Here is a 27,969-nt window from a genome sequence, read left to right on the forward strand (position 1 = left end):
TGAGATTGTCATTGAAGCTTCACTATCAGAGCTTAATGATCCTGAAATGTGGATTACTGTAGACGCAGTGACAACGCGGATCATGAACTTGAATTGGAGATTTAGAGGGAATGCGAGTTTGATGTTGCATGATTTTCCAGTTGAAATATTCTGGGATGTGCATGATTGGTTATTTAGTAAAGAAGCCATAGGCCAAGGCTTGTTTATCTTCAAGCCAGGTAGGCTAGATTTGGAGACTAGTCATAGTGACCCTTCAGGTAGTAAAAATTCTGAATATGACTTACCAAAAGAGAGCTCATCAATCACACAGTTCTGCCATTTTCTTTATGCTTGGAAAACTGATTAGCAGTTGTTGATTGTCTACTGTGGATATGTAATCGCATTTCTTGTAACGCAATTGTAATGTAATGCATAACTTGGCCAAAAGTTAATTCTAATGAAGAGGATTGCATTACAATGGTTTGAACTTTGAACCTTAGAAATTTGTAATGTACATAAACTCGAATTTTGTTTCATTCAAACAAAGTTTAATAACTTTAATTTGCCTGTGGAATTTTCAAACATGAGAATAATCAAAATATTGGTGTGAATACTATACTTTTTCCTCATATACCGTGAGACAACAAAGACGTCATGTGTTTTTTGAGAATTTAAGAATTATCTCCCGCCTTAATGGTACATACTTCGATTGATACACACTATTAGAGCTGCATCTTTGAGAGCTAAATAAATACTCTAATTGAGTAACTTAATCCACTCTTGTTCTAAAAGCTACAATTGAGTAGAACACAAAGACTAGTGGATAAATCATCTCCTTGTTGAAGTAATTATTGTCAAAACTACAAGTAAAAGTGCATCCGGTGATCTCAAAAATGAAAAATGTGTATAAGTAGTAGTGATCTATTATTATTACAACATCGAATAAGTCAAGTTTTATCATTAGCTCTTGTTATTCTGTTCAATGAACAGTAAAATTAGTATTCTACCAATATCTCATGATCTTTGAATAATGCATCACTATTGAATGAAAATTATTCACCGATTGCAGGGGAATATAAGCAACATTAACACACTCTTAGGAATGCAATAGAATTTTACAACAACACAAAATACCAGTTATATCTACATCACAACATGGACATGGATATGTCCACTTGAGATATGAAAACAAACATGCATGGATGTGTCTGCCTTGCTAATTGAATTGTTATTTTCTCCAGAAAAAAGCAACTTCAAATGGTCTTGCCATTGGGCTTCTGTATTAATTTCTTTTGGGCTCCTACAGTTTAGAGCCAACCCGGCCCACACTGTGACCCGTCTTCTTGCCTTTTCTGCCCCCTTTAAAACCCTAATCCCAATCCCAATTAGGGCTTTCTGCAATTCACCAAAATATGCCGATTTACGCGGGAACCCTCTTCTTCAAAACCCAATTGCAGCTTCACTATCGAGTTTTCTGCATGCCCTGGTGAGAAATACTCATACCTTTAGCATTTGCTTACTTTACTGTGTCTCCCAGAAAATGAAGTAGAATTTCAAGGATGAAACTTTACCTTATTTGAGAGTTCAGATAATGAAAACCGGTTCGTTTTACAAGTTGAGCGAATTGGGTTTTCGATTCTCAGTCCCAAACACTGAAATGTACAGATTTGTTGCTTTGTTATAGTTATAGTTATAAACTTATAGTAGCTGTAATAAACAAACACTTCAGCTTAGGAAATGGGTATGATTTGTTGAGAGTTTTGGGTGAAATGAACTGTTGTGAATCAATATTGGATGTTTCATTTGTAGGGTTGGGAAGAACAGTGCAATTTCATGCTTGAAAAGCAGAGACTACAGTTCATCAGTTCCAGCTAGGTACATTCCAAAGAGATCTTCTGAAGTTAAAAAATCGGAAACTTCATTGTCGACAAAGGGTTCTGGTAGAAAAGAATTTCGCGAGCTTTCGGATGGTTTTGCATTGAAGAATGAGGTTAAACATGGGAGAAGTGATTTACAGAACTATAGGGACTTTGATAAGAAATTTCCCTACAGTAACTCATTGTCTAATGACGTTGAGCAAGGTATACTAAATTCCAATTTCTCCTAGCAATTGTGTTTTGGTGCTTGGTTATTCAAGCTTTACTTTGGTCTTTGCTTTTGCACAAGTCTCAAGTAAATTAACTTTGGATCAATGTAGCATCGTCAGAGCTGGAAGATCAGGTTGATAATCTTTCAGGGGTTGTAGGTGATGATGAACTGATGGACGAGCCTGAAGAGGTTTCCGAAGAGTTGAATCTCTTGCAGAATAGTAAAACTATGCATGAAGTTGAAAAAGCAGCAATTGAATTACTTGCCGGAAGGTTAGAACTTTCATAACTCCTGTCCTGTTGCATATATGTCGATAACTTTGATAATGATAACAGATACTGTTGATTGTAGTGCTCTAGAATGTGTAGGGGTTTAGCTAGCTCTTAGTGAATTACTTTGGCAGAGGTATTTTTCAAATTTATAAAAATTTGAGGGTTGAGCAATTTTAATATGGGAGTATGATTCTCAACAGTTTAAAGATAACACTCTTTGCCTGTGAATGAGGAAAAGATTTCAGGAATTTCTTCTCCTATGTAGGGCTTTCACCGCAGTTGAATTGAGAAAGAAATTATGCCGAAAGGGATTTTCTCTTGACGCCATTGAAGCAGTGATTAAAGATCTCATAAAAAGGTATGTTTCTACATATATGATTGGCGTGTGTGATGAAAATGCTCCTCAGTAAAAGTGTCAGTGTTCTGAGTTGCTAGTCCTTCATGAGTTGCATGTTGTACACTAGTTCAATATCTATTCAAAATAAGCAGAATAAAAGCTGATGACAGATACCTGGATGTACTATTTGCATTTAATAGGTACTATTTGACTTTAAGCTTTATACCACTCGCGTGGATATTTTCTCCATCCTTAATCAGTTCTGTTTTGGTCGTCATGGTAGATCTCATAGGGATGACATGTGTAATGCTGGTGTGAAAGAATAAACATCTTAGAATGGCATGTGTAACCACAGGGGATTTTCAAAGCACCTCAGTATCCTTTTCCCGATTCTTTTCCCCATCCTTTTCTTTCCCTTGGTCTTCTAAAGCACCTGATGAACACTTTCCTTTTAACAGTCATGAATAGACGTATGGTATATTCATTTTAAAAAACATGTTGGTGGCTGCTCATGTGAACTGATCTGCTGCAAATATGCATTTTCTTTTGCTGGAGTTACTTTTGTAGTTATGTTAGTGAGTCCCAAAATGTCCTCTCCTGTTCATATGTAATAACAGTAATATAGACCATTAAATCTGAGATTCATGTTTTGACTTGAGTTTGTCCTTCTACTGTAGAGGGCTAATCAATGATAGCTTGTATGCGGAAGCATTTTCACGTTCTAGATGGTCTTCCTCAAGTTGGGGACCAAAGAGGATAAAGCAAGTAAGTGATCCTCTTTGAGTATGAAAAGTTACTAGGTGAATTGACATAACTATTAGTGGGATTAATGTGCTGAAACAGAACTTGCCAAAATAATTGTCATTTTACTATAGTACACCCTCATCTAAACAAGAGTAGTAATTTTGATGTCACATTAGGAATACCAAACTAGTCAGCTCCTTGTCAGAGTTCTTTAAATCATAGAAGTCTATCAAGAAATTGCTAGAAATACCAAATTAGTCAGGGTGTCATGTCTGCCTTCATATAATGAAACCAAATATGTTTAATCAGGCACTATTCACCAAGGGGGTTAGTGAAGTTGATGCTCAGAAGGCAATTAAACTGGTGTTTGAGGATAGAGAATCGGATGAGGATGGAGGATCAAATGAGGATCAGGAGTTAATTCATGGCATGTCAAAGCCGTCAATGGACCACCTATTTGTTCAGGCCTCGAAACAATGGCTTCGAGGCCGTGAAGTTCCTAAAGAGACGAGGAAATCAAGGATTGTCCGTTGGCTTCAATATCGTGGCTTCAACTGGGGTGTTATTGGGTTTATATTAAAGAAGTTAGAGGCTCAGCACCCACCCTAGAACACAATAAGGCTATCTTATTTGCAGGCCGTATGAGAACAAATGCTGTTGTCCATCTCATTAGGCATCAACTGAAATGCAAGTTGTGTAGTATGGGTAATGTTCCAATCTCTGTTGTCAATTGTTGCTGTAGCCAGAGAACTAGTCACTTTAGACCTTATCAGAACATAAAGGTTGCAATAGCCGACTCTGGCACCTAGATTTGATGGGTTGAAGACTTGAAGCCTACACTAATGACAAAATAGATAGAGAAGGGCAAGAGGTGGGCACTACTTAGCTGTTGTTGGTAGGATCACCATTTTTGGAGCTGAAAGGTGAAAACTTCATGTACTCATGTACTGTAAATTAAATCTCCAATAAAACTTGGTTGTTTCTGTTGCTGCATTCGATTATTGCCTCTACGCAACCTCTCTTTATGATCTGAATTTGTATCCGTCAGCTCACTCAGATGTGCGAGTATGTGTAGGTTAATGGAGTAGGAGGGAGGATCAAGAGCGGACGTCTGCTAGTGCGGACGTCGGTGATTCCGGCGACAGGCGATGCACAACGACGGCGCGGATGGTACTGACCGTGCTCCCCCCTCCCGGCACTCCTGTTTGTGTTGACCGGAGCTCCATTACTGACCCACGCGGCCGAAATTTGCAAAATTCTCATCAACTTGGAATTTATGCAAATTTGCAGATTCCAACCGTCACAATGGAGCTCCGGCCTGCACAGACATGAGCGTTGGGAGGGCGGAGCACGACTGGCACCATCCGTGTCGTCATTGCGCATCACCGGTCGCCAAAATCGCGGACGCATCCGTACGGACCGTCCGCTCTCGATCCGGCCTTAATGAAGTAGCAACTCATACTAGATGTACGGATGCATCCGCTCTCGATCCGGCCTCAATGGAGTACCAACCCATACTAGATGTTATATAATCGACTAGATTTTTAATCACTCCATACTCTGCAATATATGCTGAAAAAGAAGACGTAAATCCATGTGAGGTGTAATGATAAAGAACGATAGCCTCTTTGTTCGAGTATTATACATGTTGCAAGTATAATGGTCCTGCATTTCTTGTACATGTGCTTCTTATTATGACATAGCAAGTCTTCTAATCCAAGATTAGTAGCCTTTGCTGGAAAGTCTTGCTCAGATAAGCACATGGATGGACTTATGGACATGTGATAAGGAGTTAGGGACCATGTGAGCTGTGCTGGAACTACTGGCCCTCACCCAAAAATACATAAACTTATATTTGGAGAAAGAGAGGGGTGAAGGAATCTCTTTCCCTTACAAGAAATTCTAATAACATAAATCCAAATATACCAATCATTGTTATAACTTCTTCATACCCAACTACTCTCACTGCTCCACAGGACAGTTGAGCCATCCTGTTCCCAAGAACATCCCCATAATATTTGGGGGGAGCTATTAAGGAATTTGAAGCTTTCAAATTCCCCCAAGATCATTGATTATTTCAATCTACAGCCATAAATAGTGAGAAAAAATTTATTTTACACTATATTCCTAATATTCTCCCTTTGCTCTAGGGTACTTTCCCAAGAGATATTCACATAGCTTCTGTTTTACGGTTCCTCACTGCATTGAATCTTCAGAGAAAGCAAATGAGCAGTTTGAAGAGCCTTGTGAAACTGCTTTTCTAGCAGGAGGAGATGCTAAAATTGATTGCAATGCTCCTCCCTTTGACATTTCTGGCTCTGACCTTGAAGTCTCAACGTGTCGAATTTCTTTCAGCATTGCCACGACATCTTTCATCGTGGGACGATCACTGGAACGAGTGCTGACACAAAGAAATGACACAGCTAGTGTCTGCAGCATTTCATGCATTGTAGGATCAGTTCTTCCTCTAAGCTTTGCGTCGAGAATGTCTGATGGGTCTCGCTTTGCGGCTAAGTGCTCACGAACCCATTGGACTAAATGTGCACCACCAGGCAAAGTTGGATCCAGTGGATGCCTTCCTGTTAACACCTCTAACAGAACTACACCAAAGCTGTATACATCACTCTTCTCATCGATCCTCTGCATCGAAGCGTGCTCTGTAGTTATCGAAATATGAAAACACAGTTAGTCATTTGGAGGAAGAAAAATGGTTGGATAATAAGTAACTAACTAAAAACAGTGAAAATGATAGTCCTAGATTACCAGGAGCCATGTATCCATAAGAACCAGCTAACTGAGGCCTTTGACTTGGTTTGGAGAGCTCATCATCATCACCATTGCTGTTGACAATCCTAGCTAATCCAAAGTCAGCAAGGCAAGGCTCATTTCCAGGACCTAACAACACGTTCATGGCCTTCACATCACCATGTAAAATAGCAGGCACACAATCATGATGCAAGTACGATAAGGCGTGTGCCACACCTAAGACAACATCATATCTAGACTCCCAGTCTTGTCCTCCTTTACCAGCACCATGTAATTGTGAGCTCAAGCTTCCATTGGGAAGGTAATCGTAGAACAAAAGCTTCAGGTTTCGGTTGGAACACCAACCAAGAAGCCTGATGATGTTCTTGTGCCTGATTGAACCAAGTGTCTGAATTTCGGAGCTGAATGCTCCCGACTCTTCTGGTGACCACATCTTCTTCACTGCTAGTGTCTCCCCATTTGGAATTGCCACCCTGTATACAACTCCAGAGCTTCCAGTACCAATCACATTGGATGAAGTCAGATTCTTGACAATGTCATCAACAGAGAATTCGAGCTTCTGGTACAAAGTCATTTCCCAGCTGTCATCTTCCCTGAGAATGTTGTTGGCTATGCGCGCCCGGATTAGCGTGTAAACTGCAAGCAGGAGAAGTAGTGCACTAATACTAATGAGAATGGACATGATCAGCTTCATAACTGATCTGCTGTGGCCGGTTCTCATTCTGTCAGCTGGAGTTACAACCCCGCCGGCGATGTAGAGACCCTTGTTTGCAGCAAGGTCACTAAGAGGAAGTTTACGAAAGAATGGGGTGTTTGGCAGTTCACCAGAGAAGTCATTGTTAGAGACATTGAGGGAAACAAGGTTTTGAAGGTCTGTGAGAGTGTTTAAGTTCCCAGAGAGCTTATTGTGGGAGAGGTCAAGAACTCCTAGCTTGGTAAGACCAGAGAATTGTGATGGGATTTCACCAGAAAAAAGGTTGCAGCTTAAGTTGAGAGAAATTTCAAGTGAAGGAATTTGACCAAGTTGCTTTGGGATTTCACCTGAGAAGCCATTGTTGCCAAGGTCTAGCAGTTGAAGCTTAGTGCAAGAAAGGATCTCAGCTGGTATGCTTCCTGAAAGTTGATTCTTCCCCAGATTTAGTTTCGTTAATTCGGTTAATGAACCAATGCTGTGAGGGAGCTGACCGTTGAGCCTGTTGTCTGAGATGTCAACAAACTGGAGGCTCTTAGGCAGAGTATCAGGGATAGAGCCAGTGAGACCATTTGAATGCAGATCAAGAAACTCAAGGTTCTGACATCCTGATATTGCTGGAGGGATAGCTCCAACAAGGCGGTTGTTGCTCATGTCAACAAAATTCAAGCTCTTCAAGTTGCCAATCTCAGCTGGAATAGCACCCGCCAGCCGGTTCTGATTCAACCTTAATCTGTACAAGCTCGAGCAGTTTCCTATATCCGGTGGGATAAACCCGGATAAATCATTGGCAAGTAGCAGAACCTTGGTAAGATTTTTCAGTGCAAAGATGTTCTTCGGTATCGGACCAAAGAGGTTGTTGTAAGAAAGATCAAGAGCTTGAAGCTCCTGGCAATCAGAGAGACTCTCAGGAATGTTGCCTGTGAGCCTATTCTGCCAGGCGAAAAATAGAGTAAGGCTCTTGAGGTTGCCAATGAGAGCAGGAATCTCACCGGAAATGTCGTTGTTGTCGACTTCCAAGTGAGTCAGATCCTTGCAGTTTGAGATTTCAGAAGGTATAGTACCTGATAGCTGATTGACACTCAGCTGAAGCTCTTGAAGTTTCGTTAGCTCACCAAGAGTATTTGGTATCTGGCCTGTCAGAAGATTTTCAGATAAGTCGATGACTGTGAGCTGACTGCAGCTTCCTAGCTCATTTGGAATTGAATCCACCAAGCTGTTCTGCCACAGCAACAGACTCTGAAGCTTGCTGAGGTCACCTATCTGCTTTGGGATTGGACCTGTGATTGAGTTCTGGTACAAGTACAGGTTCTTCAAGTCACCGCAGTTTCCAATCTCTTCTGGGATGGGACCGGACAAGAGAGACGTGTATATGGCAATTGTTTGGAGACGTTTCAGTAGTCCAATCGATGAAGGAAGACTTCCGGTAATGCTGGTCTCAGCAAGGCCTAACATGACCAAGTTGGTGCAGTTGCCAATCTCCCAAGGAATCTTACCATTAAGGTTTTTGTTTCCTCCTGCTCTGAAGACTTGTAGCTTGCTCAATGCTCCAATATTCTTTGGGATTTCGCCGCTGAGTTGATTGTCGTAGAGTGTCAGGTACACAAGGCTTGAGAGATTTCCAATGCCTGAGGGGATTTTTCCTTCAAGAAAATTGGTGTTGAGAGATAGGGTTTCAAGTTTGCTAAGCCTGCATATTTCTTCTGGGATTTCACCAGATAGAGCGTTGTCACCGAGATCAATGAAACTTAGCTCATGATAATCTCCTAGCTCTTTGGGGATTGTCCCAGTGAGATTCGTCGAAGAGATGATGAGGCTTCTTAATGACTTGAGAGGCTGGAAATTTGAAGGCAATGAGCCTTGCAAATCTACTGCCTTCAATGTTATCTCTGTCACTTCTCCATTCAAGTCGCTGCAGCGGATGCCAAACCACTTGCATGGACTTGCGTCTGAAGGAACCCATGATTTCAATGCATCTGTGGAGCTGTTTAAACTGTTCTTCCATGCTAGAAGGGCCTGGCCTTGTTCATCAATGGAATAACATGTAGAAAAGAAAAGAGTGTTTATTGAAAGAAGTAAGATTATTGAGAAGATGTTATTGGGAGAAAGGAATGGATTCCTTAGAGTAGCAGGCATTGCTGAGAGAGGAGAACAGTTGATCTGTTTTGGGATTGTAGAGGGAGGAACCCCATGTTTTGTTTATAGAAGAAAAGCAGAAGATCTGGATCCAATAGAGCAACTTCTTTATCCTATTAATTAATATTGTAATTGGGTATACTTATTAATTGGGGGAGATGGTGATGCAGATGGGGTTTTTTGGTTTTATTTAACAAAGTGGGTTTTTATAAATGGGACTTCTTGTTCATTCTGAGTCAAGTAACTTATTGGCAGAAAAGGTTTTGGTTTTTCTCTCCAGAGTCCAGATGGACTTCTCTTTGCTATTTTGTGTAAGCAGCTCACCTTCTCTTTTGACAATGTGTAATACCCAGAAATCACATTCCTTCTGTCATAAAAGAACATTTCCTTTTGCATTGGTCATTTTGACAGTCAAACCCTAACTTGCCTACAGAGTAAGGCCCTTATCCTATTAGGGGATCAGCTCCTAAAGACAGTGATAGCTTAGTGATCAAACCAACAAGACAGAGCTACTCATTGAATGTGTTAAGCTGTGGAAATGTGTTAATCAGAAAGACAACATCATCTTAAATAGGGAAAGGCCCCAAGCCCCAAATGTGGTCCATCAATCTTTGTGGCCACATCTTTCTTAGCAGCTACTTGTAGCAAGTTTGTGGTGATTGTAGTATGTAAAAGTACCAATCCATGTTCCTAGTCAATTGAGGAACACCCCCTTAACCTCATCAAACAGGAATGCAGTATACAGAATCTCCAATATGGTCCAAATATTGAAAAATCTACGGGTTCTGGTTACTAAGAGTTACCGAAGTGGAAGCAAAGGGAATTCTTATCTATCATTGTATGCGTCATAAAATTTAGCGCGCTATCACGAAATGAACCAACAAAGTATTTGAAGCATTACAAAAGCCATTAGTTATATGTCCAGAAATGAACAGGCAATGAATATCATATCATAGTAATCAGTTTCTATTATTTAATGGCAATTATCTTGAATTTCAAGGATCATGAATGGTTAATCTGTAGAGGCAGACTGGCATATACATAGTCATTTTCTAAAGGATCGATGGTGATCCATTTGAGGTTTATATGGAATGACTGGAATCTGGTGCAGTAGTGAAGTGCACATGGAAGTGAGGAATATGTGAAAACATGGTTTTTTTAGTTTAATTACTGCAAATCTAGTCATCCTGTCGGATGGTCTTTTCTGTAAAGATTAAAAGAAAAGAGAAGGAATGCTGGCCTTGTTTGGAAGGAACAAAGTCACACCAACTAAGACTTGTTAATTATAATTAGTACTAATCACAAATCACAACCAAATCACCAATGAAACACAAAGAGATTAAGTTGTTTATGATACTGATGGCATCAGCATGATTAATATACATGAAAGTTATTGGTTTTTACGTGTTGGTTTCTTGGGATTGTGCAGTGGTAATATACATGATTATTTAATCTCCATTTTCTTTAATGAATGAATTACTTCAATACTTCTGAATAATTTTCTTTGACTACTATATGCTAGTGGCTACCTAGTAGTACAATTTAAACCATTAATTGTGTGAAGATGTGCCTTTTAAGGATAATGTTTTTGATTTATGAGCAGCAGGCTGCAGATAATTCCCATATATGCCAGCAAACAAGTTGAGCTTTTGTCACTGTAGCCAGGTAAGTTCTCTAGTTCTTAGACAAGAATTGTGATTGTGAATACACTATCCATTAATTAACAGATTTTACATCATCACAGTTAACAAATTCAGTAACAATAATTGGAACTGATGGAGACCCCTTTCAGGTTTGGACAGATTTAGGAACATATATATCTTCTTCTCATCTATTCATGAATACCTATTCTGATGTGAACCCTTGATTTGCCTAAAGATCCTTTAACCACACAGTTCCATTTGTTTATAATTGTAATTATTTTCTTGAATTTTTGTAGACCATACGTATATAAGGATTAAGGAAGCGAATCTTTTAATTTGTATTCGATACAGCTCTTCACATATGAATTATGATTTCTTATATATCTTTTCGTTGTGAGAAAGAGCTTCTTTGAAAGACCAGGACTAAAACAGATTTATATCTTATACAATTCACAACCAAAACAAATTCAAACTATGATAATATTGACTCTGATTTACAGCATGATAGTTGTGATTTTATTTCTAAGGAATATAGACACCTAAGAAAAGAGATCGTACAGGTACACAAATATGTGTAGATATAATTATGTAATTTATGTCCCTCTTCCCAACACCACTTTTCTCATTTCTAAAATTTCTTTATCAAAAGCAAGCTAGCTCAAAAGGCTTGTCCTAGAAATTTATATAGAAATTTGGTATGCACGAATGGAAGTGGAACATGTGATAACGTTTTTTTTTGGTTACAACAAGTGATCACTTTTTGACTAGCTAGTAGCTACTTAGCAATAATGGGTGTTCAAATATTGAACTTCATAGTGCATTATTCATGATTTCATTGACATAAATAATGTGATAATCTACATACAGTATATAGCAGATTTGTCTGTAACTTGTTCATCTCAATTATTAACCAGCTGCATGCACTAACTTATGAAAATGCAAAGGCAGTGTATGATTTGGATCTAAATCACATTCTCTTTTATATTTCAGATCCCATCACATTTTCGCGTATATTAATATTGGGTAACATTATATTCCATATCCATAGGTACCCAGAAAGAACTTATATAGGAATCTGATCTTTGTCAATGGTTTGTATATATTGTGCACATGACAAGACTTAATGGAGTTTTTTTTGTTTTTCTTACATAGAACATCATGCTTTCTGGTTATTCAAGTAGTGCCATGTTACAACCCTCACTTGGTGCAACCTATTTTATTATTAGGGTTTTGTCAGCTCTAGTTTCTGGCATGAGACCTGCACATGTAGAGAGAGAGAGAGAGTATGGAAGAAGGGTGAGCTTGGCATTCTTTATAGTTTATGAATAGGCGTTGCATATCGATTTGGTGTAAGGATGTATGTATATTCAGGGCGATCGAGAATAGAAAAGAGAAGGAGCTGATAGTCTTTGTCTTGGCACACTGGCACACCTACGGGTGATGCAAGGACGTACACACGGTTATGGTGAGCTGTAAAACACTTTAAATTATTAAATTTTTTGTCTTTTTAGTTAAATTTCAGTGTTTAAATTTAAATTTTAAATATTATTCTACGTCAAATTTCTATATATAGTTTATAAATAATCATAAATTTTTTTCTAACTTAATCCATTATGAAATTTTTACTCCGCCCTTGGTGCGAATGAGTTGGAAAAATGAATATAAACCTTAGAACTTTTTAGTTCCGGAAATAACAACCACTGATGAATAATGATGATTCGGCGATTCCGGTGACCAGCGACACGTGACGGTGACACGGAAGGTGCCAGCCACACTTCTCCCTCCTGGCACTCCTGTCTGTGCTGGTGAAGCTGCAGCACCGGTCCACAGCGGCTGAAAATCTTGAAATTTCTAAAAATTTCAAGTTTCTAGGCAAATTCCGAAAATTTCCAAATTTCAGCCGCTATGGCGAATTGAAAATCTTTTTGTAGTGTTTTTTAATTCCATATTTATTTTAATAATCACTACTAAGAAAAGATTATGAGTTATTAACTTCGGTCTTGGTGTCTTATACCATATGAATGAAGCTAACCTGACTATGTTAAATTGAAGTACACATTCATTGTTGGTTAATTATTCAATTAAACCATATAATAACAAACCGACTTAAGGCTCCAAATCAAACCACAAAACAAAAAAGAGACATGTGACACATCACACATGTATAAGTTGAACCTAACGTTAGACCTACTAATTAGATGTATTAGTGATACTGGTTGAAGATATTATTATTATTTATTATTATTCTTAATTTATTATGAAAATGGTAGAATATGAATGAATCTGGAAGAGTTATAACGATTAAAATGAAATCTAATCTAATTTAATCTTTAGATTTAAGTGCATCTTATGCAAAATAAAAGATAGTGTAAAAAAATAATTGTAATTTTTAACAACTTATTGTCTTAAAAGGGTAATATCATGGTATTTTAATATTTCAATTATTCAATAATTTATAGGGTAAATTGAGTAGATTGTGGGGTGATAATAATTGCACTTATATATATATATATATATATGTATATTCCCATCGACTAAGAGATCCGAGGCATTTAGGGTCTTTTCACCGTCCAAAACGAGAAAAATTGAACTTTGATAGGATTTGCACCATCTTATTCTGATGGTGATCGATGCAGCAGGGTAGTCACTCAAAAGCTCCACTATGCTTTGTGTTGAATAGCAAAATTCCAAAAAGAAAAAAAAATAGTCACAATATGTACTACTGGTATAGTATTTCAGCCAACTAGTATTAGGTATAATGATAAAGGATTCTCTCCAGAAAATTTCTAACATAGGTTCTCGGTTGAATCCGTTCAACTCCTTTTAATTCAGAGACATGATAACAACGAAACTTTCTTATAGTTTATGCTAGACATAATCTTGAATTCCATGTAGTTATGAACTTCATGTCCTAATCTTTTGTTACCTTTCCTAACTGGCCTACAAAACTTTAGCTTTCATTCGGTCAGATTGACTGGAATGTATAATTGGGTAGCAATTTCTATCTTTAACACTAATAGAGAAATAGTTGTGATTCAGTGAAGCATTCTAAGCATCTTTTCACACACTTTTAATTAAGAGCTAATTTCCCATACAAATTCTAATAAGATGATCCATTTTTTAAGTAGCCAGCTTAGACTGCAGCAACTGACCTCTCACTACCCCTTTGAACACTCCTTTGGCTTTGGCTTTTGATTTCTGCTTAGTTTATTTCTTACTATGCCAATTGATCTTTGAACCCATCACTTTGTTTTACTTAGTGGAGAAGATGGCCCTAACCTCCAACAATAATTTCAATACAAAAACAAGGCTTTAACATATAGAATGCATTCTCTTGCATAAGCTCCATTCAAAAGGTCAAAATCCTCGTCGCCTAGTTACAATTTGTTGTCCTCATCTTTCCTTAATTTCTGGACATTGTTGTTTTAAGTTTGAACACAGCTTTTTAGTAGTGATGTATGGTCATTAGACTTATTACTATAAGAGTGATTGGCATTTGGTGTGAGGTTGAGGACTAAACTCGTTTCTTTATCTTAATGCACTACATGTGTTACAATCTAAACCGCACTCGGCCTTAAGTCCTTAACAGTCAAAATGTGTGTGCTACGGGCCCAAAGCTTTGCTTTTTTATATCTTTAGAACATAAATGAGATAAATCATTATTTCCTAACCAGAGGAGGTAATCTCAACACACTACCTGCGGAAATGAGATCTCATCTTAATGGAAAAGGCATATGCGATATGATTCCGAAAGGTCTAATGGCCGGCGAGCCTTACATTGAAACCTGTTGGTTTAAATTGTCTACTCTAAACTCTCAACACCCAAGTTCCCAAGTCCTACCTTCTTATCATTCATGGCCATTAAAGAAACCCTAAACCCACAAATGGTACTGTAGTGTTGGCGGCTTGAGCTCTCTGTTAGGATGCCACCCAACAAATGAATGAAGTGAATTTGAAACTGCTTTTATCTTCAATCATACAGCACAACGCTGCAAGCTATCATGCGAGCAAAAGCAACAGGAGGGCATACGATTGTCACTTCAGCAAACGATTTCTTCAGTGATGTGTTTCTTAGCTGTAATGTTCAAAAGAGAAAAACCAAGAAAAAACTGATGTTGTGTACTTGGGCTGCCATTCAAACCTAACCCTATTGTTTTCTTGTTTTGGTAAATCTAAAATGGAACAGAGCAGGGTCCAGCATCATGTGGCTTTATGTGATTCATAAACTACAAGAAACTAATCAAGATTGAAGACAAGTGCATAGAAAAAGTGGGGTAGGTTCTATGGTGAATGATAAAAAGGCAGATAGCAGTTTATAAGCTTCCATATCTAGAAGTTTTACTAGAACCAACTTGGTAAGTTGGTAGGCTACAAAGTACAAACTGGAGTAGCATGTAATCTGACTGAACCCTGATTGTAGAATCGAGGGGCTATTAGACTCATCTCACTTCAATATAATGAACAACTTGCAGCAACCAAAATTTGCGAACAATTCTACGGTCTGTCACATTACAATATCACAGGCCTAATTTGGCTTCTAGCAAAGATATCTCTGATTTAAGTTTCCTATGTACGGGTATACTCGAGACTTTCTTGCTACTGTCATGCTTAAAATTGCAAATTGGGAGTTGTAAGTCAAGACAACTGAAACGAAATACTAGCTGATCTATATGTCCTCACAAAAGTGGTAGATTAGTATTACTCAGAAGTCAAACCAAAAAAAGTAAACAGTAGAAGTTTATTCTCAAAATATTAGAAGATCTCAATCTCACACGTACTTTCGGCTACACCTGTAATATATAAGCTCATATGTAACTATCACAAGTAATAAAATTTCATCATCAACAAGACAGCAGACACCACTCCGAAACCATTATAATGACATCCTTTCATTCTCACCGGGCAATTATACAAAATAGACACATATATATCATGCAGGATGGCATTTCAGCCACCACATGTTCCAAGGGGAGACGGGAGAGACTAATATAACAGTAGAAGATTAAAAAAAATGAAAAAGAGCAATAATAACAGAATAAGTAGATACTGAATCTGCTTTTATAGCCAATTGATCCACAATGTCGCTGATTCACACTATCATTTCGTTTAATTAGGGTACACTATAAATTTTCGAGGGGAAAAAAGAACTCATATCATAGGGTTCAAATTAGAATTCTGTCTCATGCCATCCACAGTTTGAACTACACTTACAAAAAATCTTATGTAAGAAATATACAAGGGAACAAGCATAGAAGTAAAAGAGGTCAACGTCACCTCCCAAAACATTTCATTACTGAGGACGTAAGGGCGGAAGACAGGAACTTCAAACCAGCCGATCCACCAGGGAAGTATGAAACAGCATAGTATGCAAGTGCTAGAACCTGGTAATATCATTTTAGCACAAGTGTCAATGTCTGATTGGACATTTATCTATCATAACTTCATAAGATAGTCTCTATGTTAACATATATTTTTCTGATCACTGTCTAGGGTAAGGAAAAAGTTTCAGGAGACACTGTCTCAAACAACAAAAATATGAGAGAAGCAGATAAGTGACTAGACAATCACAGGAAAGCATCTGAAAGAGCAGGTACTGTATACTAACACCAGAACCATCAGAAGAATGAGAGCAACAAGTTGGATACCTGTAATACAGAGAAGAACACAGAGAGAATGTAGCTGTGAAGCACCATCGAGACATATATGGTACCCACCATACTGCCCAAAAATCCAAGGGTGAAAGGAAGTCTCTGCATGAGTAATGAAAAGTTAGCAAAACAATGAACTATATAGCCTCTACATTAGCAGGGAGACATGTTGCAAAAACAGAAGTATATATATTTATGGTAGAGATACATCTTTTAAAGACATGGAGTTAACAAAACAATGAAGTGTATGGCATGTACATTTGCAGGGGCACATGTTAAAATAACACATTTATAGGTAAAAATATGGTAGATACCTCTTTTGAAGACATGTGCGCAAGCTGATTCTGTGGACCTTTAAGTGCAAAAAAGGATGCAATAATAAAGGCACACCCAAGTGTAAAACAGATAGCAAACTTCTGCGGCATCAATACCATAACCGGAAGGAACATGGTAAAGGCGATGAACACAAAGAACACCCCAGTCGCCAGAAACAAACCAAAATACATGAGAGCCTTTCCCGAAGGGACACTACTAGTGGCAGACTGGAGGTTCCCAGGTAGATCTCTCACTCCTTTGGAAACCCTAAACAAGTAACAAATATAACATAAAAATTACATGCACAACTATAAACAAAACGAAAAAAACAAAAAAAAAAACCATTTTGAGATAGATAATAACACAGAACAAATATTGATATAAACTCTAGTTTACGATTTACTTTGTGACTTCACCATTGATATGTCTATAAACTTTAACAAAAAGAGACGATATGTTCAGAATAACAACCTTTTCAAGGTACAAGAACAGAAAAACCATTAAATAGCCTAAAGAACTTTCAGTCTTCTGTCAGTCCTACCTTAAGAAACTGCGCATTAAGAAGCCAACATTGGACTAAAGCCTCTAGAACAAATTCCAGAGTGCTAATTTCAAATCCTCTACGTAATAACCTACATAAGCACACATTTTCTCAATCTACAAAGTCAGCATTCTTAATCTCTACCCCATAATCAGCTATAAATCCATACTTTTAGCTCGAAAACCTACATCCTACAAAGCAAATGCTTATTCACTAGCATTCAACAACGAGATCCGACACGAATCACAGCCTCTTAAATCAGATCAAGTAGCTGCTCTCATAAATTATCTATAATGAAGCAAATAATTTAACTTTAAAAAAAAATCAGCTCCTAAACCCTAAAAGCCAACACTAATACGCCAAAATCCAATTGATCTTCAACTTTAGATATAAACACACACAAATCAACACTAATCCAGTATCCGATTTCACTTGATCGTAAAACATAATTAAATATCAAATCCACCAAAACATATCAAATTCCAACTTAAAACGCAGACTTGAATTGAGAGAAGAGTGAGATCAGGTAATTACTTACACGCTGAAAGTCCCCGAAACGGTGTCGTTTGCGGAGCGGACCGCAGATTCGAGATCGAAGCCGAGGTTTACAGAGGCGGTGTCCTCGGCAGATTGGGAAGCGGCGTAGGAGTTCCAATCGGCTAGGAGAGAGGACGCTGGCTTCTGCGAGTCGTCGCCGGCGCCGCTGGTGCCGCCGGAGAACCATTCCTGTGCCATCTTCTGCATTCTAGGTTTTTTTTTTTTGGCTCCACCAAGAGTCTTCGATGGTTTGGACTCTTTTTCTGGGGATTAAAAATTGAAGGGAGAATTAGGGAAGAAATGTTTTTTGAGCTTATTTTTGTCCAAACGTCTGTTTTGGTTGGCGCCGTTTAGGGGCTCAGCAAATTGGATTAACCAAAACATTGATCCAAAATTAATGACGTTCTCGGTTTCTTATTAGCCTCTTCTTAGAAATTCAACATAACATATAGATAGTTAGAGCTCTAGTCAAGCATTTTGATTGTTCTGCACTGCGATGTCAGAATATATTCACGTTGTTTCATATATTTTTTTATATTAATATATAACTTTACATCGATTAAATCGAGCTGTTATGAATTTATTTTAAAATGAAGATCTTAACATGTCATGTACGTTCTCAAAAACATGTAAATACACTGAGTAATCTTAGTATCCACCATGTATCTCTAAAATTGTTGTATTAAAACAACTATAAAAGACTGAATACTGAAGTTTTCATTGAAGTTTGATGGAAATTGGTTTTGATCAGCTAGTTTAGTGGAACTATGCATTATTGGGCTTTTCTTTTGTTTTGTTGGGGATGGTTCTTATCATAGAGTTTACTATATGCTTGGTAATGTGTGATTTTACTATAAAAAATTTAAATAATTAGAAAAAGTGCGGAGTATTACACGTAACTCACAAACCAATCACTTTGAGATTATAAGATCATTACAATATGAGTGATTCCTCTACTTCAACATAGGTTTCACTTGCTAACAGTGGTGACCCTTCGGTCCCCAACCAGTTGAATAGAGGAAATGACTGCAACTTCTTAGTTTGATAGCTCGATTTTGTTTGAGGTCGTCTGATAGTCATGCGAAATATGCGCCAACAAGGACCGGATTTGAGTTAGACGGTTCCAAGGATTGGACAACATTAATAGATTTTTATTTTTACATCATGTTATGATACGTAAATTCCTCTACAAAAAAAAGGGGCAAAATTCTACTTATAGTCTGTCCTTAATTGATACTTTGTGTCCGCGAACCTTAGTGGTGTGAATTTTGAGACGATGGAGGTGCTACTGTGGGAGCAAGTCCCACCGAAGATGGTGAGGAAGTACTGGGCATGAGATAGACTTGGGGTTTGCTATATTGGGGCCTTCAGGCCTGAGTTGTTTACTCCGTTTTTATTATGAGATTAAAGCAAGATAAATCTTTGACGTAGTTTGGGGTCTATCTTAAAAGCGTCATTGGTTACTTTGTTTTTATTCGGATATGATTCAACCTATCCATTAAGGGTGATTATATAGATAGCTTCAATACAATGATTATTTTCTAGTATTTTGGAGTCTTCGGCTGGTCGAGCCATAAAAATCTAAAATCTAGGGTATGGCCGGTTCGGCCCAAACCAATGACTCCTAGCTGCAGTGTTCTTGGATGCTATAACTGGCTTCAACCTGTTTGCCAAAGTCTCCCATGCATCCTTGGCCATCCTACTGTCACGAATAAAACCATAGACATCAACTCCACAAGAGTTTTGGATTGCATGAAGTGCCTGGACGTTCTTCTTCCTCCAATCCCCAATTTCACATTCGCCAGTGTTTCCTTGATTGAGATCTTTTGTTGGGGCTTCGACAACGTCCCAAAGACCCTCGGCCATTAAGTAGGTTTTGACCTGAATGCTCCAATATTCATAGTTGTTTAGGTTCAGAACTACATGAATGCTATTTGCATTGGTGACACCGCTAGCAGCTGCCATGCTCACTCTGTTAAATTTCCAGTCATGGTAAAGCCACCTTCTTGTTAGACTATGTGGAAAGAAAGCCAAGCTAGAAATAATGATGAATTGTGCATATGATTATCGATTGAAATGAATTGAACATATTGAAGTATCTAACTCACCTCGATTGAAAATATTGAAGAAGCTGGGAGTAGATAGTTTGTAACACAGCTGCTATGTGCAGATGCAATCTACAAACTTCTGGTTTTATAGAATCATAATTTGTGTATTTTTATTTTTATTTTTATTTTTGCAGTAGGTCTACTGCATAATCTACTGCATAATAATGAATTAGCAATTGAAAAAAGACTTCCTCACATGACTAAAGATTTAGGAACGAAAAAAAAAGACTAAGAAGATGCTCATTAATCTCATTACAGTATATTAGGCATAAAATGAGCTAACATCAAATAAAATATATATATGGAGCTACTGCGTCTCTTATAACTAATCAATACTTTAAAAGTTTTAATTCTAATCAAACTGGAAATGTATAAAGACTAAAAATGGTGGAAGCTAGCCCTCAGCAGATTTTAAACTAGGAGTGGGCACGGGACGGGATGAGACGGGACGAGGCTCGTCCCACGTCCCATTCCACTCTTTTGAATCGGGACGGGAACGGGACGGGATGAAGGTTTTTAAGAATGCATCTCACTCGGGATTAATCCCGTCCCGTCTCTTATTTTAAATTACGGGACGGAACGTGATCGGGACGGGACGAGACAAATCATACCTTCTAATGAAGTTAAATAAAAACTTATATTTTTACTTTTTCATTAACAAAGTAACATTCAATAATGAAATTTTAACAAAAAAATGCATATTATGTTCAAAAATATTATAATTTACCATTATTATTTGAGTTGATATAATTTTAGAGTTATTAAGAACATAAATTAGTTTCATTTTGATATAAATATATAAAAAAATTTAAGTTTTCATTAAAGGTGGGACGAGATGGGACGAAACGGGATATAAATAATTCGTCCCACGTCTCATTCCACTATTATGAAACGAGACGAGATCGGGACGGGACCGACGTTTTTAGATCTCCGCCCCGTTCCTATGAATTTCGGGACGGGATCGAGATTTATGTTTTTTATGCCCACCCCTACTTTAAACCTTCATAAAAAACAAAATGTTCTACCGGTTTTACAAGTTGTGATTAAAGAATGTTAAGGAATATAATCAAGTTGTGATTAAAATAATAAAGCAAGTTGTGATGGCAAGGAATAATGCAGCTGGGTCATGTGACACATGAACAAACCGATGAGAAATCAACCAACCACATCAATATCTGGCTTTTCTGATGACCCAAGTTTCTTTCCACTGGTTGGAGCTTATTGATGGTTAATCCAGTAGGCATGGAACTATATAATGCAGTTGCACAAGGTTCAAAGGTCCAAAAAACTATCACTCTGGTGTAAGATACGAATTGTAGGGATTTTTGTAATCGATGGAATCAAAGGTCCAAAAAACTATCACTCTGGTGTAAGATCTTAATTACTGTACATATATTGGTACAGCAATATAAGTGATTGAGTACTATCATCTACATGTAACTCATTTACATGTAGTTTCAAGCTGCACCTCAAATATCAAAGGTTCATTTACATGTGAGACAAGAGGCTGCTGGCTGTGTCGGGAGCCAAACGGAAATCAACAAATCAACTTAGATCATAGATTATATCCCTTTGAATAGTGAATACATTTACACTACAAATTTTAAATGCTTTAATACATATTCACTTCATAAACTCATAGTAATTTCAAGAGCTGCACCTCAAATATTAAAGGCTCATTTACATGGGACAAGAGGCTGCGTCGAGGGCCAAACTGCATGCAACCAACAGAATTAACGCAGTATTACTTTTACAGCGGGCAATCGGAACTAGTTCTTCAACTATAGTTGTAGCCACAGCCCATAGGGAAAGCTAGGAAATGGAATAAAGAAAGAGTACCTAAATGAATGCATTCAACAATAGAGTTGAGGGAATGTAAGTGGTAAATATACCGTACCTCCTCAGGAATCGGTTGCAAGCTCTCATTTGTGTATCCTACAGAAGGAGGTATCAGCGCTCTCCTCTTTCCTGGAAAGTAAGGCAAATATGATTAATGTATTTCTATGTGTGTTTCTCTTTCTTTGGTCAATACTATATTTGTGTAACAAAACTCAAAAATACAGTATCTCAAGCCTAATATGATTATCCCGACGGATCAACAGTATCTTAAACTCAATTCTAAATTCAAGCCACATGCTTTTTTCTTTATTTATTTTTATAAGTTTCCCTCACAGAGTGATAGAGATTTTGCTCCTTATTTAACTGATGATCGTACTTTTTGTTACACAATGCCTGATTTGGCAAAAAGACGGAGTATAGCAATCAGCAAGAAGTATATTAATCAACACAAGAAGATGACAAGAGGAAAGATCAACCCACAGTGATCCACTTAACATGTACATTCATCAAAACTATACTATAGTTTCTGCTGCGTTCCTAATTACAAAAAAAGTAAAACCAGCAAACAAGTGCATAATGCAGCTCTTATAATTGTAGGCTTAAGAATTAGAAAATACCTCCGATTTTCATACCAACCAGAACCTCCTCCAAGCCTTTTATAATCTGAAAAAGGAAATGATGTAAGATGTGATGACGTTTCATATGAAGTATGCAGCACAAATATTATCAAGAACTCATACGCTACAAAGAAACGAGATATAACCTGATTTTCGTCCAAAGGAAGTATCACAGGTGTGCTTTCTCCACTGAATTGATCAACAGTGCTACATCAGAACACATTACTGGTGAGAAATGTTATAGAACTAGATCGAAGAACATTCCAAATGGCAAATGTCATTGCTCACAAATGGAACAGAATTTACAGGATTTAGTTATCTACCTATGAACAAAATAGCCATTTGTGCGCCGGCATACATAGTTAATCTCAACCAAATCTCCTTCAGTGGCTGCTGGTCCTTTCCCTTCAACAATCTCTGGGAAAACAAAATCATGGATTAACGTTAGGTTAAACTGACATAAACACATAAGTCTATGGTGCCTTGTTGCTTGACAAACAATGCAATTCTAATAAAAAAGGTATGTGATTTCATTCTACACACCAGGTTTTCAAAACTGGGAGCTCAAACTACCAACAGCTACATAAAGTAATGGGAATAGACATATCTGAAGAGTTTCATATGGTATTGCAAGTCTGATCAGATCAAATCAAATCTAACTGTCAAGGCAATCCGGAGACTAGGACTACTGAATCCGGACTCCGGAGACAAATCTGATAAATTCTGTACCTTGAATCCTCACACCACTGGGAAGCTTTAAGGTCCTGGAAGCTTCAAATTTCCAAACAAATATCACATATGAGACTCATACACATTTAATGATTTAAATACAAAGCTCAATCATCAATGCATCCATCAGGCACTCGACTTTGAGCTTAAACTTGAAAAGTAAAAACCAAAATTGAACAAACAAATGTCCACATACAAAGTCTTACCGAATCACTTCAGGTTCCTTCATCTCCGGCATTGGTGCAGCCAAAACAGGATGTGATAGGATTGGGAAGAACCCCATAAACTGCAAAAGCAGCCTCCTTGGTGTTCTGTTGGGAAGTCTTTCATTCAAGTTCTTAGCAGCCACAACATTCTTGACTAGTTCTTTATTAACATATCTGGTTTAGACACAATAAGAAAATCAACATTCTTTCCCAACAATATTGAAAATGGTAATGACATAAATCTCAATCACCCACAATTGTCTGTATAGCTCCAATCAGAACACAGAAGCAATTAGGTGAGGACCCAACATTGCATTATGATCAATATGAGAATATGTAAACTAAAAATTGCATCTTTAGCTTGAATCAAAACCACTTGGAATCAAGTTGGGTCTTGAGCACATTGATATTCAATTCAATAAGAAATTAAAGTATGGGTGATCAATGTTAACTTGGTACTACTACATTTGAATACAGTGGTAAGTTGATATGAGAAGTCACCTTGGAGTTTTGGGGGAACAAGGGAGTTGAAGCAAGCTTGGAAATGAGAGAGACTCCATCTGCCTAATGCAGTGTTCAAGAATTTTAGAGATAAATGGATAAACCTGGAGGGGACCTGAAAGGTGGAAGCTTGAGAAGGGAGGGAGGGTTTTGCTATTATGTTGGAGTGTGCAGGGTACACTCCACAGGCTCTGGGTCAATGCGAGGGTCTTCAGTCTTTGAGTCAACGGGTATGATTAGTGAATGGGGATCGTGGATTCATTGATATTATTTGTCACCTACCCACAAATTGAGCGAATTTATTTTTCCTTCTATAAATCAAAATATAATTGTTGCTTTACGTGTTTGCGTTATAAAAATGCTGTAATAGAAATAAAGTCATGAAAAATATATCGTATACAACCGTTTGTTACAAATGAGAGTTTGATATTTCGTTTCACTTCATACTCACGAATCACAAAAAAAATGTGGAAATGAAATCTCAAATATCACAGTCCATTGCTAGTTTGTTGCTAGAGCGGGTGTCCAAACACATTTTCGACTAATGCTTATAATCACATCCATTGGTGTTGTTTTTCCTTGGTCTAGAGCAATTATTTTTTCGTTTCAAATACATGGCTTTACTCCAAGAGCTTACAACAAAAGTACTATATATATTTAGTAAGTTGAATACAAACAAATTTCATGAAGATTTCAAACATTGTCATGGAAATTGCTATATTCCTTCCTCAAATCATAAGAAAAGAAAATGCCAAAAAGGAAGAAAGAACCATTCAAACGTACCAACGAGAAACTCCATACCAACTTGCATAGTTTCTTCCCCTTTTCCCATTGGGCTGTCCTTTTCTCTCTAAAGCCAATCAAAGGCCCAAACGCCACCCCTTTCCGAACAATCTAGATTTCCAACGTGGCATAAAAAAAACCCGGAAAAGAAAAAATAAATAAATAGATACAAAAAAAAAAAGGTCCAACTTAATAGGCAAACAGAAGGATCTAGAAACCCTAGTTTAGAAGAGAGTCCCACTATAAAAACCATCGCTTCACTCCTTCTCAAAGTCACTACGCTCTGCTAAAACTTCGTCATCTTCTTTTAGCTCTCTCTCTCTCTCTCTGTAAAACCCTAGATCTGCTCCGAAACCCTAAAACTTTCCGAGCGGCGATGGCGGATACCGAGACCTTTGCCTTCCAGGCCGAGATCAACCAGCTTCTCAGCTTGATCATCAACACCTTCTACAGCAACAAGGAGATCTTCCTCCGTGAGCTTATCAGCAATGCCTCCGATGTGAGTCTTCTTCTCTCTTCTTCCTCTTAAGCTTTTGATTGTTCATGTGGTTTTTGGATTTCAGTATTTCAATTCGTTGCGTCTTTATAGTTCTTGTTTGGATTTCGAGTGATTCGGTGTTGGATTATTAGGGATCTGGATTCTTTAGGCTTAATTGATGGTTTTACAGTATCGAATGAGTTGATTATTTGTGGATTAATTGTGTGTTTTTGGTAGTTAAAAATGAAATTAAGATGATGATGATGATTCCTGTAGTTGTGTAGCTGTTGTGTTGGAATTAGTATCGAAGGGGTTTTGATTTGATGACTAAGAGTTGCTTGGTAGCTCTAGTTCTTTTGTTTGATTTGGGGGGTTTAGGGTTTTGATTTTATTGTAGGGGTTTTGGATTGTTGTGAAGCATGTTCTGGGCTCGGTGATAATCGTGATTGATTTGCATTTGGTTTCGAATATTTGATCCCATAAACAAATAATTTTGCTCTATTGTTTAGTGCCTTGGAAATTAAATTAGTAGGGTGGATAGTATACAGGCAACGAGTGTCTTGGAAATTAAAATATTGAATCGAGTAATTGAGTTTGATGTAAAAGTGCTTTGTGTGATTGAGAAGTTATTAAGTTGCTGCCTCTCGGGGTTGTTTTGTTTGAGCGTCAGTTTTAGTTGAATTTGTGCTTTCTTTGGTTTCGATGAAGTAGTGCTTTTGCTTATGTATGTTGATTTATTTATGCAGGCTCTTGACAAGATTAGATTTGAGAGCTTGACTGACAAGAGCAAGCTTGAGGCTCAACCAGAGCTCTTCATCCACATTATCCCCGACAAGACCAACAACACGTTGACCATTATTGACAGTGGTATTGGGATGACCAAGGCTGGTAAGTTTCTTTTAATCACTTGTCTTTTTTGATTGTTGTATGTTCTTGCTATACTGTGATATTGATGATGTAGTACTAATGAGTTTGTGTAATTTGTGTTCTCAGATTTGGTCAACAACCTTGGTACCATTGCAAGGTCAGGAACCAAGGAATTCATGGAAGCCTTGGCTGCTGGTGCTGATGTTAGCATGATTGGTCAGTTTGGTGTTGGTTTCTACTCTGCCTATCTTGTTGCCGAGAAGGTCATTGTTACCACCAAGCACAACGATGATGAGCAGTACATCTGGGAGTCTCAAGCTGGAGGATCATTCACAGTGACCAGGGACTCTGGTGAGCCTCTTGGCAGGGGTACCAAGATCTGCCTTCACCTTAAGGAGGACCAGCTTGAGTATCTTGAAGAGCGCAGGCTCAAGGACTTGATCAAGAAGCACTCCGAGTTCATCAGCTACCCAATTTCCTTGTGGATTGAGAAGACCACCGAGAAGGAGATCTCTGATGATGAGGATGAGGAAGAGAAGAAGGAAGAGGAAGGAAAGGTAGAAGAGGTTGACGAAGAGAAGGAAAAGGAGGAGAAGAAAAAGAAGAAGATCCAGGAGATCTCTCATGAATGGTCGTTGGTGAACAAACAGAAGCCTATCTGGATGAGGAAGCCAGAAGAGATCAACAAGGAAGAGTACTCTGCTTTTTACAAGAGTCTTACCAACGACTGGGAAGAGCACCTTTCTGTCAAGCACTTCTCTGTTGAGGGTCAGTTGGAATTCAAGGCCATCCTTTTTGTTCCCAAGAGGGCTCCATTTGATCTCTTTGACACAAGGAAAAAGCCCAACAACATCAAGCTATATGTCCGCCGTGTCTTTATCATGGACAACTGTGAGGAGTTGATCCCTGAGTACCTTGGCTTTGTGAAGGGTATTGTTGACTCTGAGGATCTTCCCCTCAACATTTCCAGGGAGATGTTGCAGCAGAACAAGATCTTGAAGGTCATCCGCAAGAACTTGGTGAAGAAGTGTATTGAAATGTTCACTGAGATTTCTGAGAACAAGGAGGACTACAACAAGTTCTACGAGTCTTTCTCCAAGAACCTCAAGCTCGGAATCCACGAGGACTCCCAGAACAAGACCAAGCTTGCTGATCTGTTGAGGTACCACTCAACCAAGAGCGGTGAAGAGATGACCAGCCTCAAGGACTATGTCACAAGGATGAAGGAGGGCCAGCAAGATATCTACTACATCACTGGTGAAAGCAAGAAGGCTGTTGAGAACTCACCTTTCCTAGAGAAGCTCAAGAAGAAGGGATACGAGGTTCTGTTTATGGTTGATGCTATTGATGAGTATGCAGTTGGTCAGCTCAAGGAGTACGAGGGCAAAAAGCTTGTCTCTGCCACCAAGGAAGGTCTCAAGCTTGATGAGACTGAGGATGAGGCAAAGAAGAAGGAAGAGTTGAAGGAGAAGTTTGAGGGACTCTGCAAGGTTGTCAAGGATGTGTTGGGCGACCGAGTGGAGAAGGTTGTGGTGTCTGACCGTGTGGTCGATTCTCCCTGCTGTTTGGTGACTGGCGAGTATGGCTGGACTGCAAACATGGAAAGGATCATGAAAGCTCAGGCTTTGAGGGATAACAGCATGGCTGGTTACATGTCGTCCAAGAAGACCATGGAGATCAACCCGGAGAACCCAATCATGGAGGAGCTCAGGAAGAGGGCTGATGCAGACAAGAACGACAAGTCAGTGAAGGACCTTGTGCTCCTTCTCTTCGAGACTGCCCTGCTCACCTCCGGGTTCAGCCTTGACGACCCAAACACCTTCGGCAACAGGATCCACAGGATGTTGAAGCTCGGCCTGAGCATTGATGATGATGCAGTTGATGGTGATGCTGAAATGCCCCCATTGGAGGATGTTGATGCAGAGGCTGAGAGCAAGATGGAGGAAGTTGACTAAACAAGAGACCCACCTGACCCAGCAGTAGATTTACCTTTTATTTTTTTGCGCAGTAGTAATATTTTCTATCTTTTTATTTTGATTTACCTGGAACATCTTAATATTTTGGTCAGTCGTGGATGATGGATGGGATTTGCTATCGGATTATAATTTTCAATGCATTTTGGTACAATTTCATCTCCTATCTTT

The 27,969-nt window shown here is 38.4% G+C and overlaps 6 protein-coding genes across 7 annotated transcripts in view; 3 read left to right on the forward strand and 3 right to left on the reverse strand.

Moving 5' to 3' along the window:
* Nucleotides 1–27,969, forward strand: part of LOC126788917 (heterogeneous nuclear ribonucleoprotein 1) — a 156,219-nt gene that overhangs the window by 35 nt on the left and 128,215 nt on the right. The window lies entirely within an intron of this gene.
* LOC126788920 (uncharacterized) lies at nt 1,393–4,409 on the forward strand. The gene is made up of 6 exons (XM_050514940.1): nt 1,393–1,465; nt 1,789–2,060; nt 2,177–2,339; nt 2,605–2,697; nt 3,354–3,441; nt 3,730–4,409. Exons 1-6 carry the CDS (start codon nt 1,458–1,460, stop codon nt 4,027–4,029), a joined length of 924 nt encoding a protein of 307 aa, XP_050370897.1. The 5' UTR covers nt 1,393–1,457; the 3' UTR covers nt 4,030–4,409.
* On the reverse strand, nt 5,293–9,089 carry LOC126788905 (LRR receptor-like serine/threonine-protein kinase RGI3). The gene is made up of 2 exons (XM_050514923.1): nt 6,184–9,089; nt 5,293–6,077 (listed from the first exon to the last, which is right to left on the reverse strand). Exons 1-2 carry the CDS (start codon nt 9,011–9,013, stop codon nt 5,617–5,619), a joined length of 3,291 nt encoding a protein of 1,096 aa, XP_050370880.1. The 5' UTR covers nt 9,014–9,089; the 3' UTR covers nt 5,293–5,616.
* On the reverse strand, nt 15,725–17,917 carry LOC126788924 (protein transport protein SFT2-like). Its single transcript, XM_050514947.1, has 4 exons — nt 17,699–17,917; nt 16,619–16,886; nt 16,302–16,406; nt 15,725–16,037 (listed from the first exon to the last, which is right to left on the reverse strand). The coding sequence occupies exons 1-4, from the start codon at nt 17,902–17,904 to the stop codon at nt 15,927–15,929; spliced, it is 690 nt and encodes a 229-aa protein (XP_050370904.1). The 5' UTR covers nt 17,905–17,917; the 3' UTR covers nt 15,725–15,926.
* On the reverse strand, nt 21,342–23,787 carry LOC126788925 (peptidyl-prolyl cis-trans isomerase FKBP16-1, chloroplastic). Of its 2 annotated transcripts, none has more exons than XM_050514949.1 (8): nt 23,698–23,787; nt 23,197–23,370; nt 22,991–23,025; nt 22,585–22,678; nt 22,408–22,468; nt 22,262–22,307; nt 21,703–21,773; nt 21,342–21,519 (listed from the first exon to the last, which is right to left on the reverse strand). In XM_050514949.1, the coding sequence occupies exons 1-8, from the start codon at nt 23,754–23,756 to the stop codon at nt 21,442–21,444; spliced, it is 618 nt and encodes a 205-aa protein (XP_050370906.1). In that variant the 5' UTR covers nt 23,757–23,787; the 3' UTR covers nt 21,342–21,441. The 2 variants fall into 2 exon arrangements, with proteins under 2 accessions (XP_050370906.1, XP_050370905.1); XM_050514948.1 differs by having other exon boundaries at nt 21,342–21,617.
* Nucleotides 24,763–27,964, forward strand: LOC126788908 (heat shock protein 90-2). Its single transcript, XM_050514926.1, has 3 exons — nt 24,763–24,979; nt 25,705–25,846; nt 25,952–27,964. Exons 1-3 carry the CDS (start codon nt 24,857–24,859, stop codon nt 27,778–27,780), a joined length of 2,094 nt encoding a protein of 697 aa, XP_050370883.1. The 5' UTR covers nt 24,763–24,856; the 3' UTR covers nt 27,781–27,964.

This window comes from Argentina anserina, chromosome 3 (genome assembly GCF_933775445.1).
Source record: "Argentina anserina chromosome 3, drPotAnse1.1, whole genome shotgun sequence".
NCBI classification, from domain to species: Eukaryota; Viridiplantae; Streptophyta; class Magnoliopsida; order Rosales; family Rosaceae; genus Argentina; species Argentina anserina.

Excerpts from the sequence above, each read along its gene's own strand:
- LOC126788920 (XM_050514940.1), top strand. Across the intron at positions 2,061-2,176 it reads GTCTAATGACGTTGAGCAAG|CATCGTCAGAGCTGGAAGAT; the intron begins GTATACTAAATT and ends GGATCAATGTAG. Across the intron at positions 2,340-2,604 it reads ATTGAATTACTTGCCGGAAG|GGCTTTCACCGCAGTTGAAT; the intron begins GTTAGAACTTTC and ends TCTCCTATGTAG.
- LOC126788905 (XM_050514923.1), bottom strand. The coding sequence starts at position 9,013 with ATGCCTGCTACTCTAAGGAATCCATTCCTTTCTCCCAATAACATCTTC. Across the intron at positions 6,078-6,183 it reads TTATGGATACATGGCTCCTG|AGCACGCTTCGATGCAGAGG; the intron begins GTAATCTAGGAC and ends CGATAACTACAG.
- LOC126788924 (XM_050514947.1), bottom strand. The coding sequence starts at position 17,904 with ATGCAGAAGATGGCACAGGAATGGTTCTCCGGCGGCACCAGCGGCGCC. Across the intron at positions 16,407-16,618 it reads CGCACATGTCTTCAAAAGAG|AGACTTCCTTTCACCCTTGG; the intron begins GTATCTACCATA and ends TTACTCATGCAG. Across the intron at positions 16,038-16,301 it reads TGTTCTTCTCTGTATTACAG|GTTCTAGCACTTGCATACTA; the intron begins GTATCCAACTTG and ends TGATATTACCAG.
- LOC126788925 (XM_050514948.1), bottom strand. The coding sequence starts at position 23,756 with ATGGAGTCTCTCTCATTTCCAAGCTTGCTTCAACTCCCTTGTTCCCCC. Across the intron at positions 23,026-23,196 it reads AAGGAACCTGAAGTGATTCG|GACCTTAAAGCTTCCCAGTG; the intron begins GTAAGACTTTGT and ends TGAAGCTTCCAG. Across the intron at positions 21,774-22,261 it reads GGTTGGTATGAAAATCGGAG|GAAAGAGGAGAGCGCTGATA; the intron begins GTATTTTCTAAT and ends CTTACTTTCCAG.
- LOC126788908 (XM_050514926.1), top strand. The coding sequence starts at position 24,857 with ATGGCGGATACCGAGACCTTTGCCTTCCAGGCCGAGATCAACCAGCTT. Across the intron at positions 24,980-25,704 it reads TTATCAGCAATGCCTCCGAT|GCTCTTGACAAGATTAGATT; the intron begins GTGAGTCTTCTT and ends TTATTTATGCAG. Across the intron at positions 25,847-25,951 it reads TATTGGGATGACCAAGGCTG|ATTTGGTCAACAACCTTGGT; the intron begins GTAAGTTTCTTT and ends TTGTGTTCTCAG.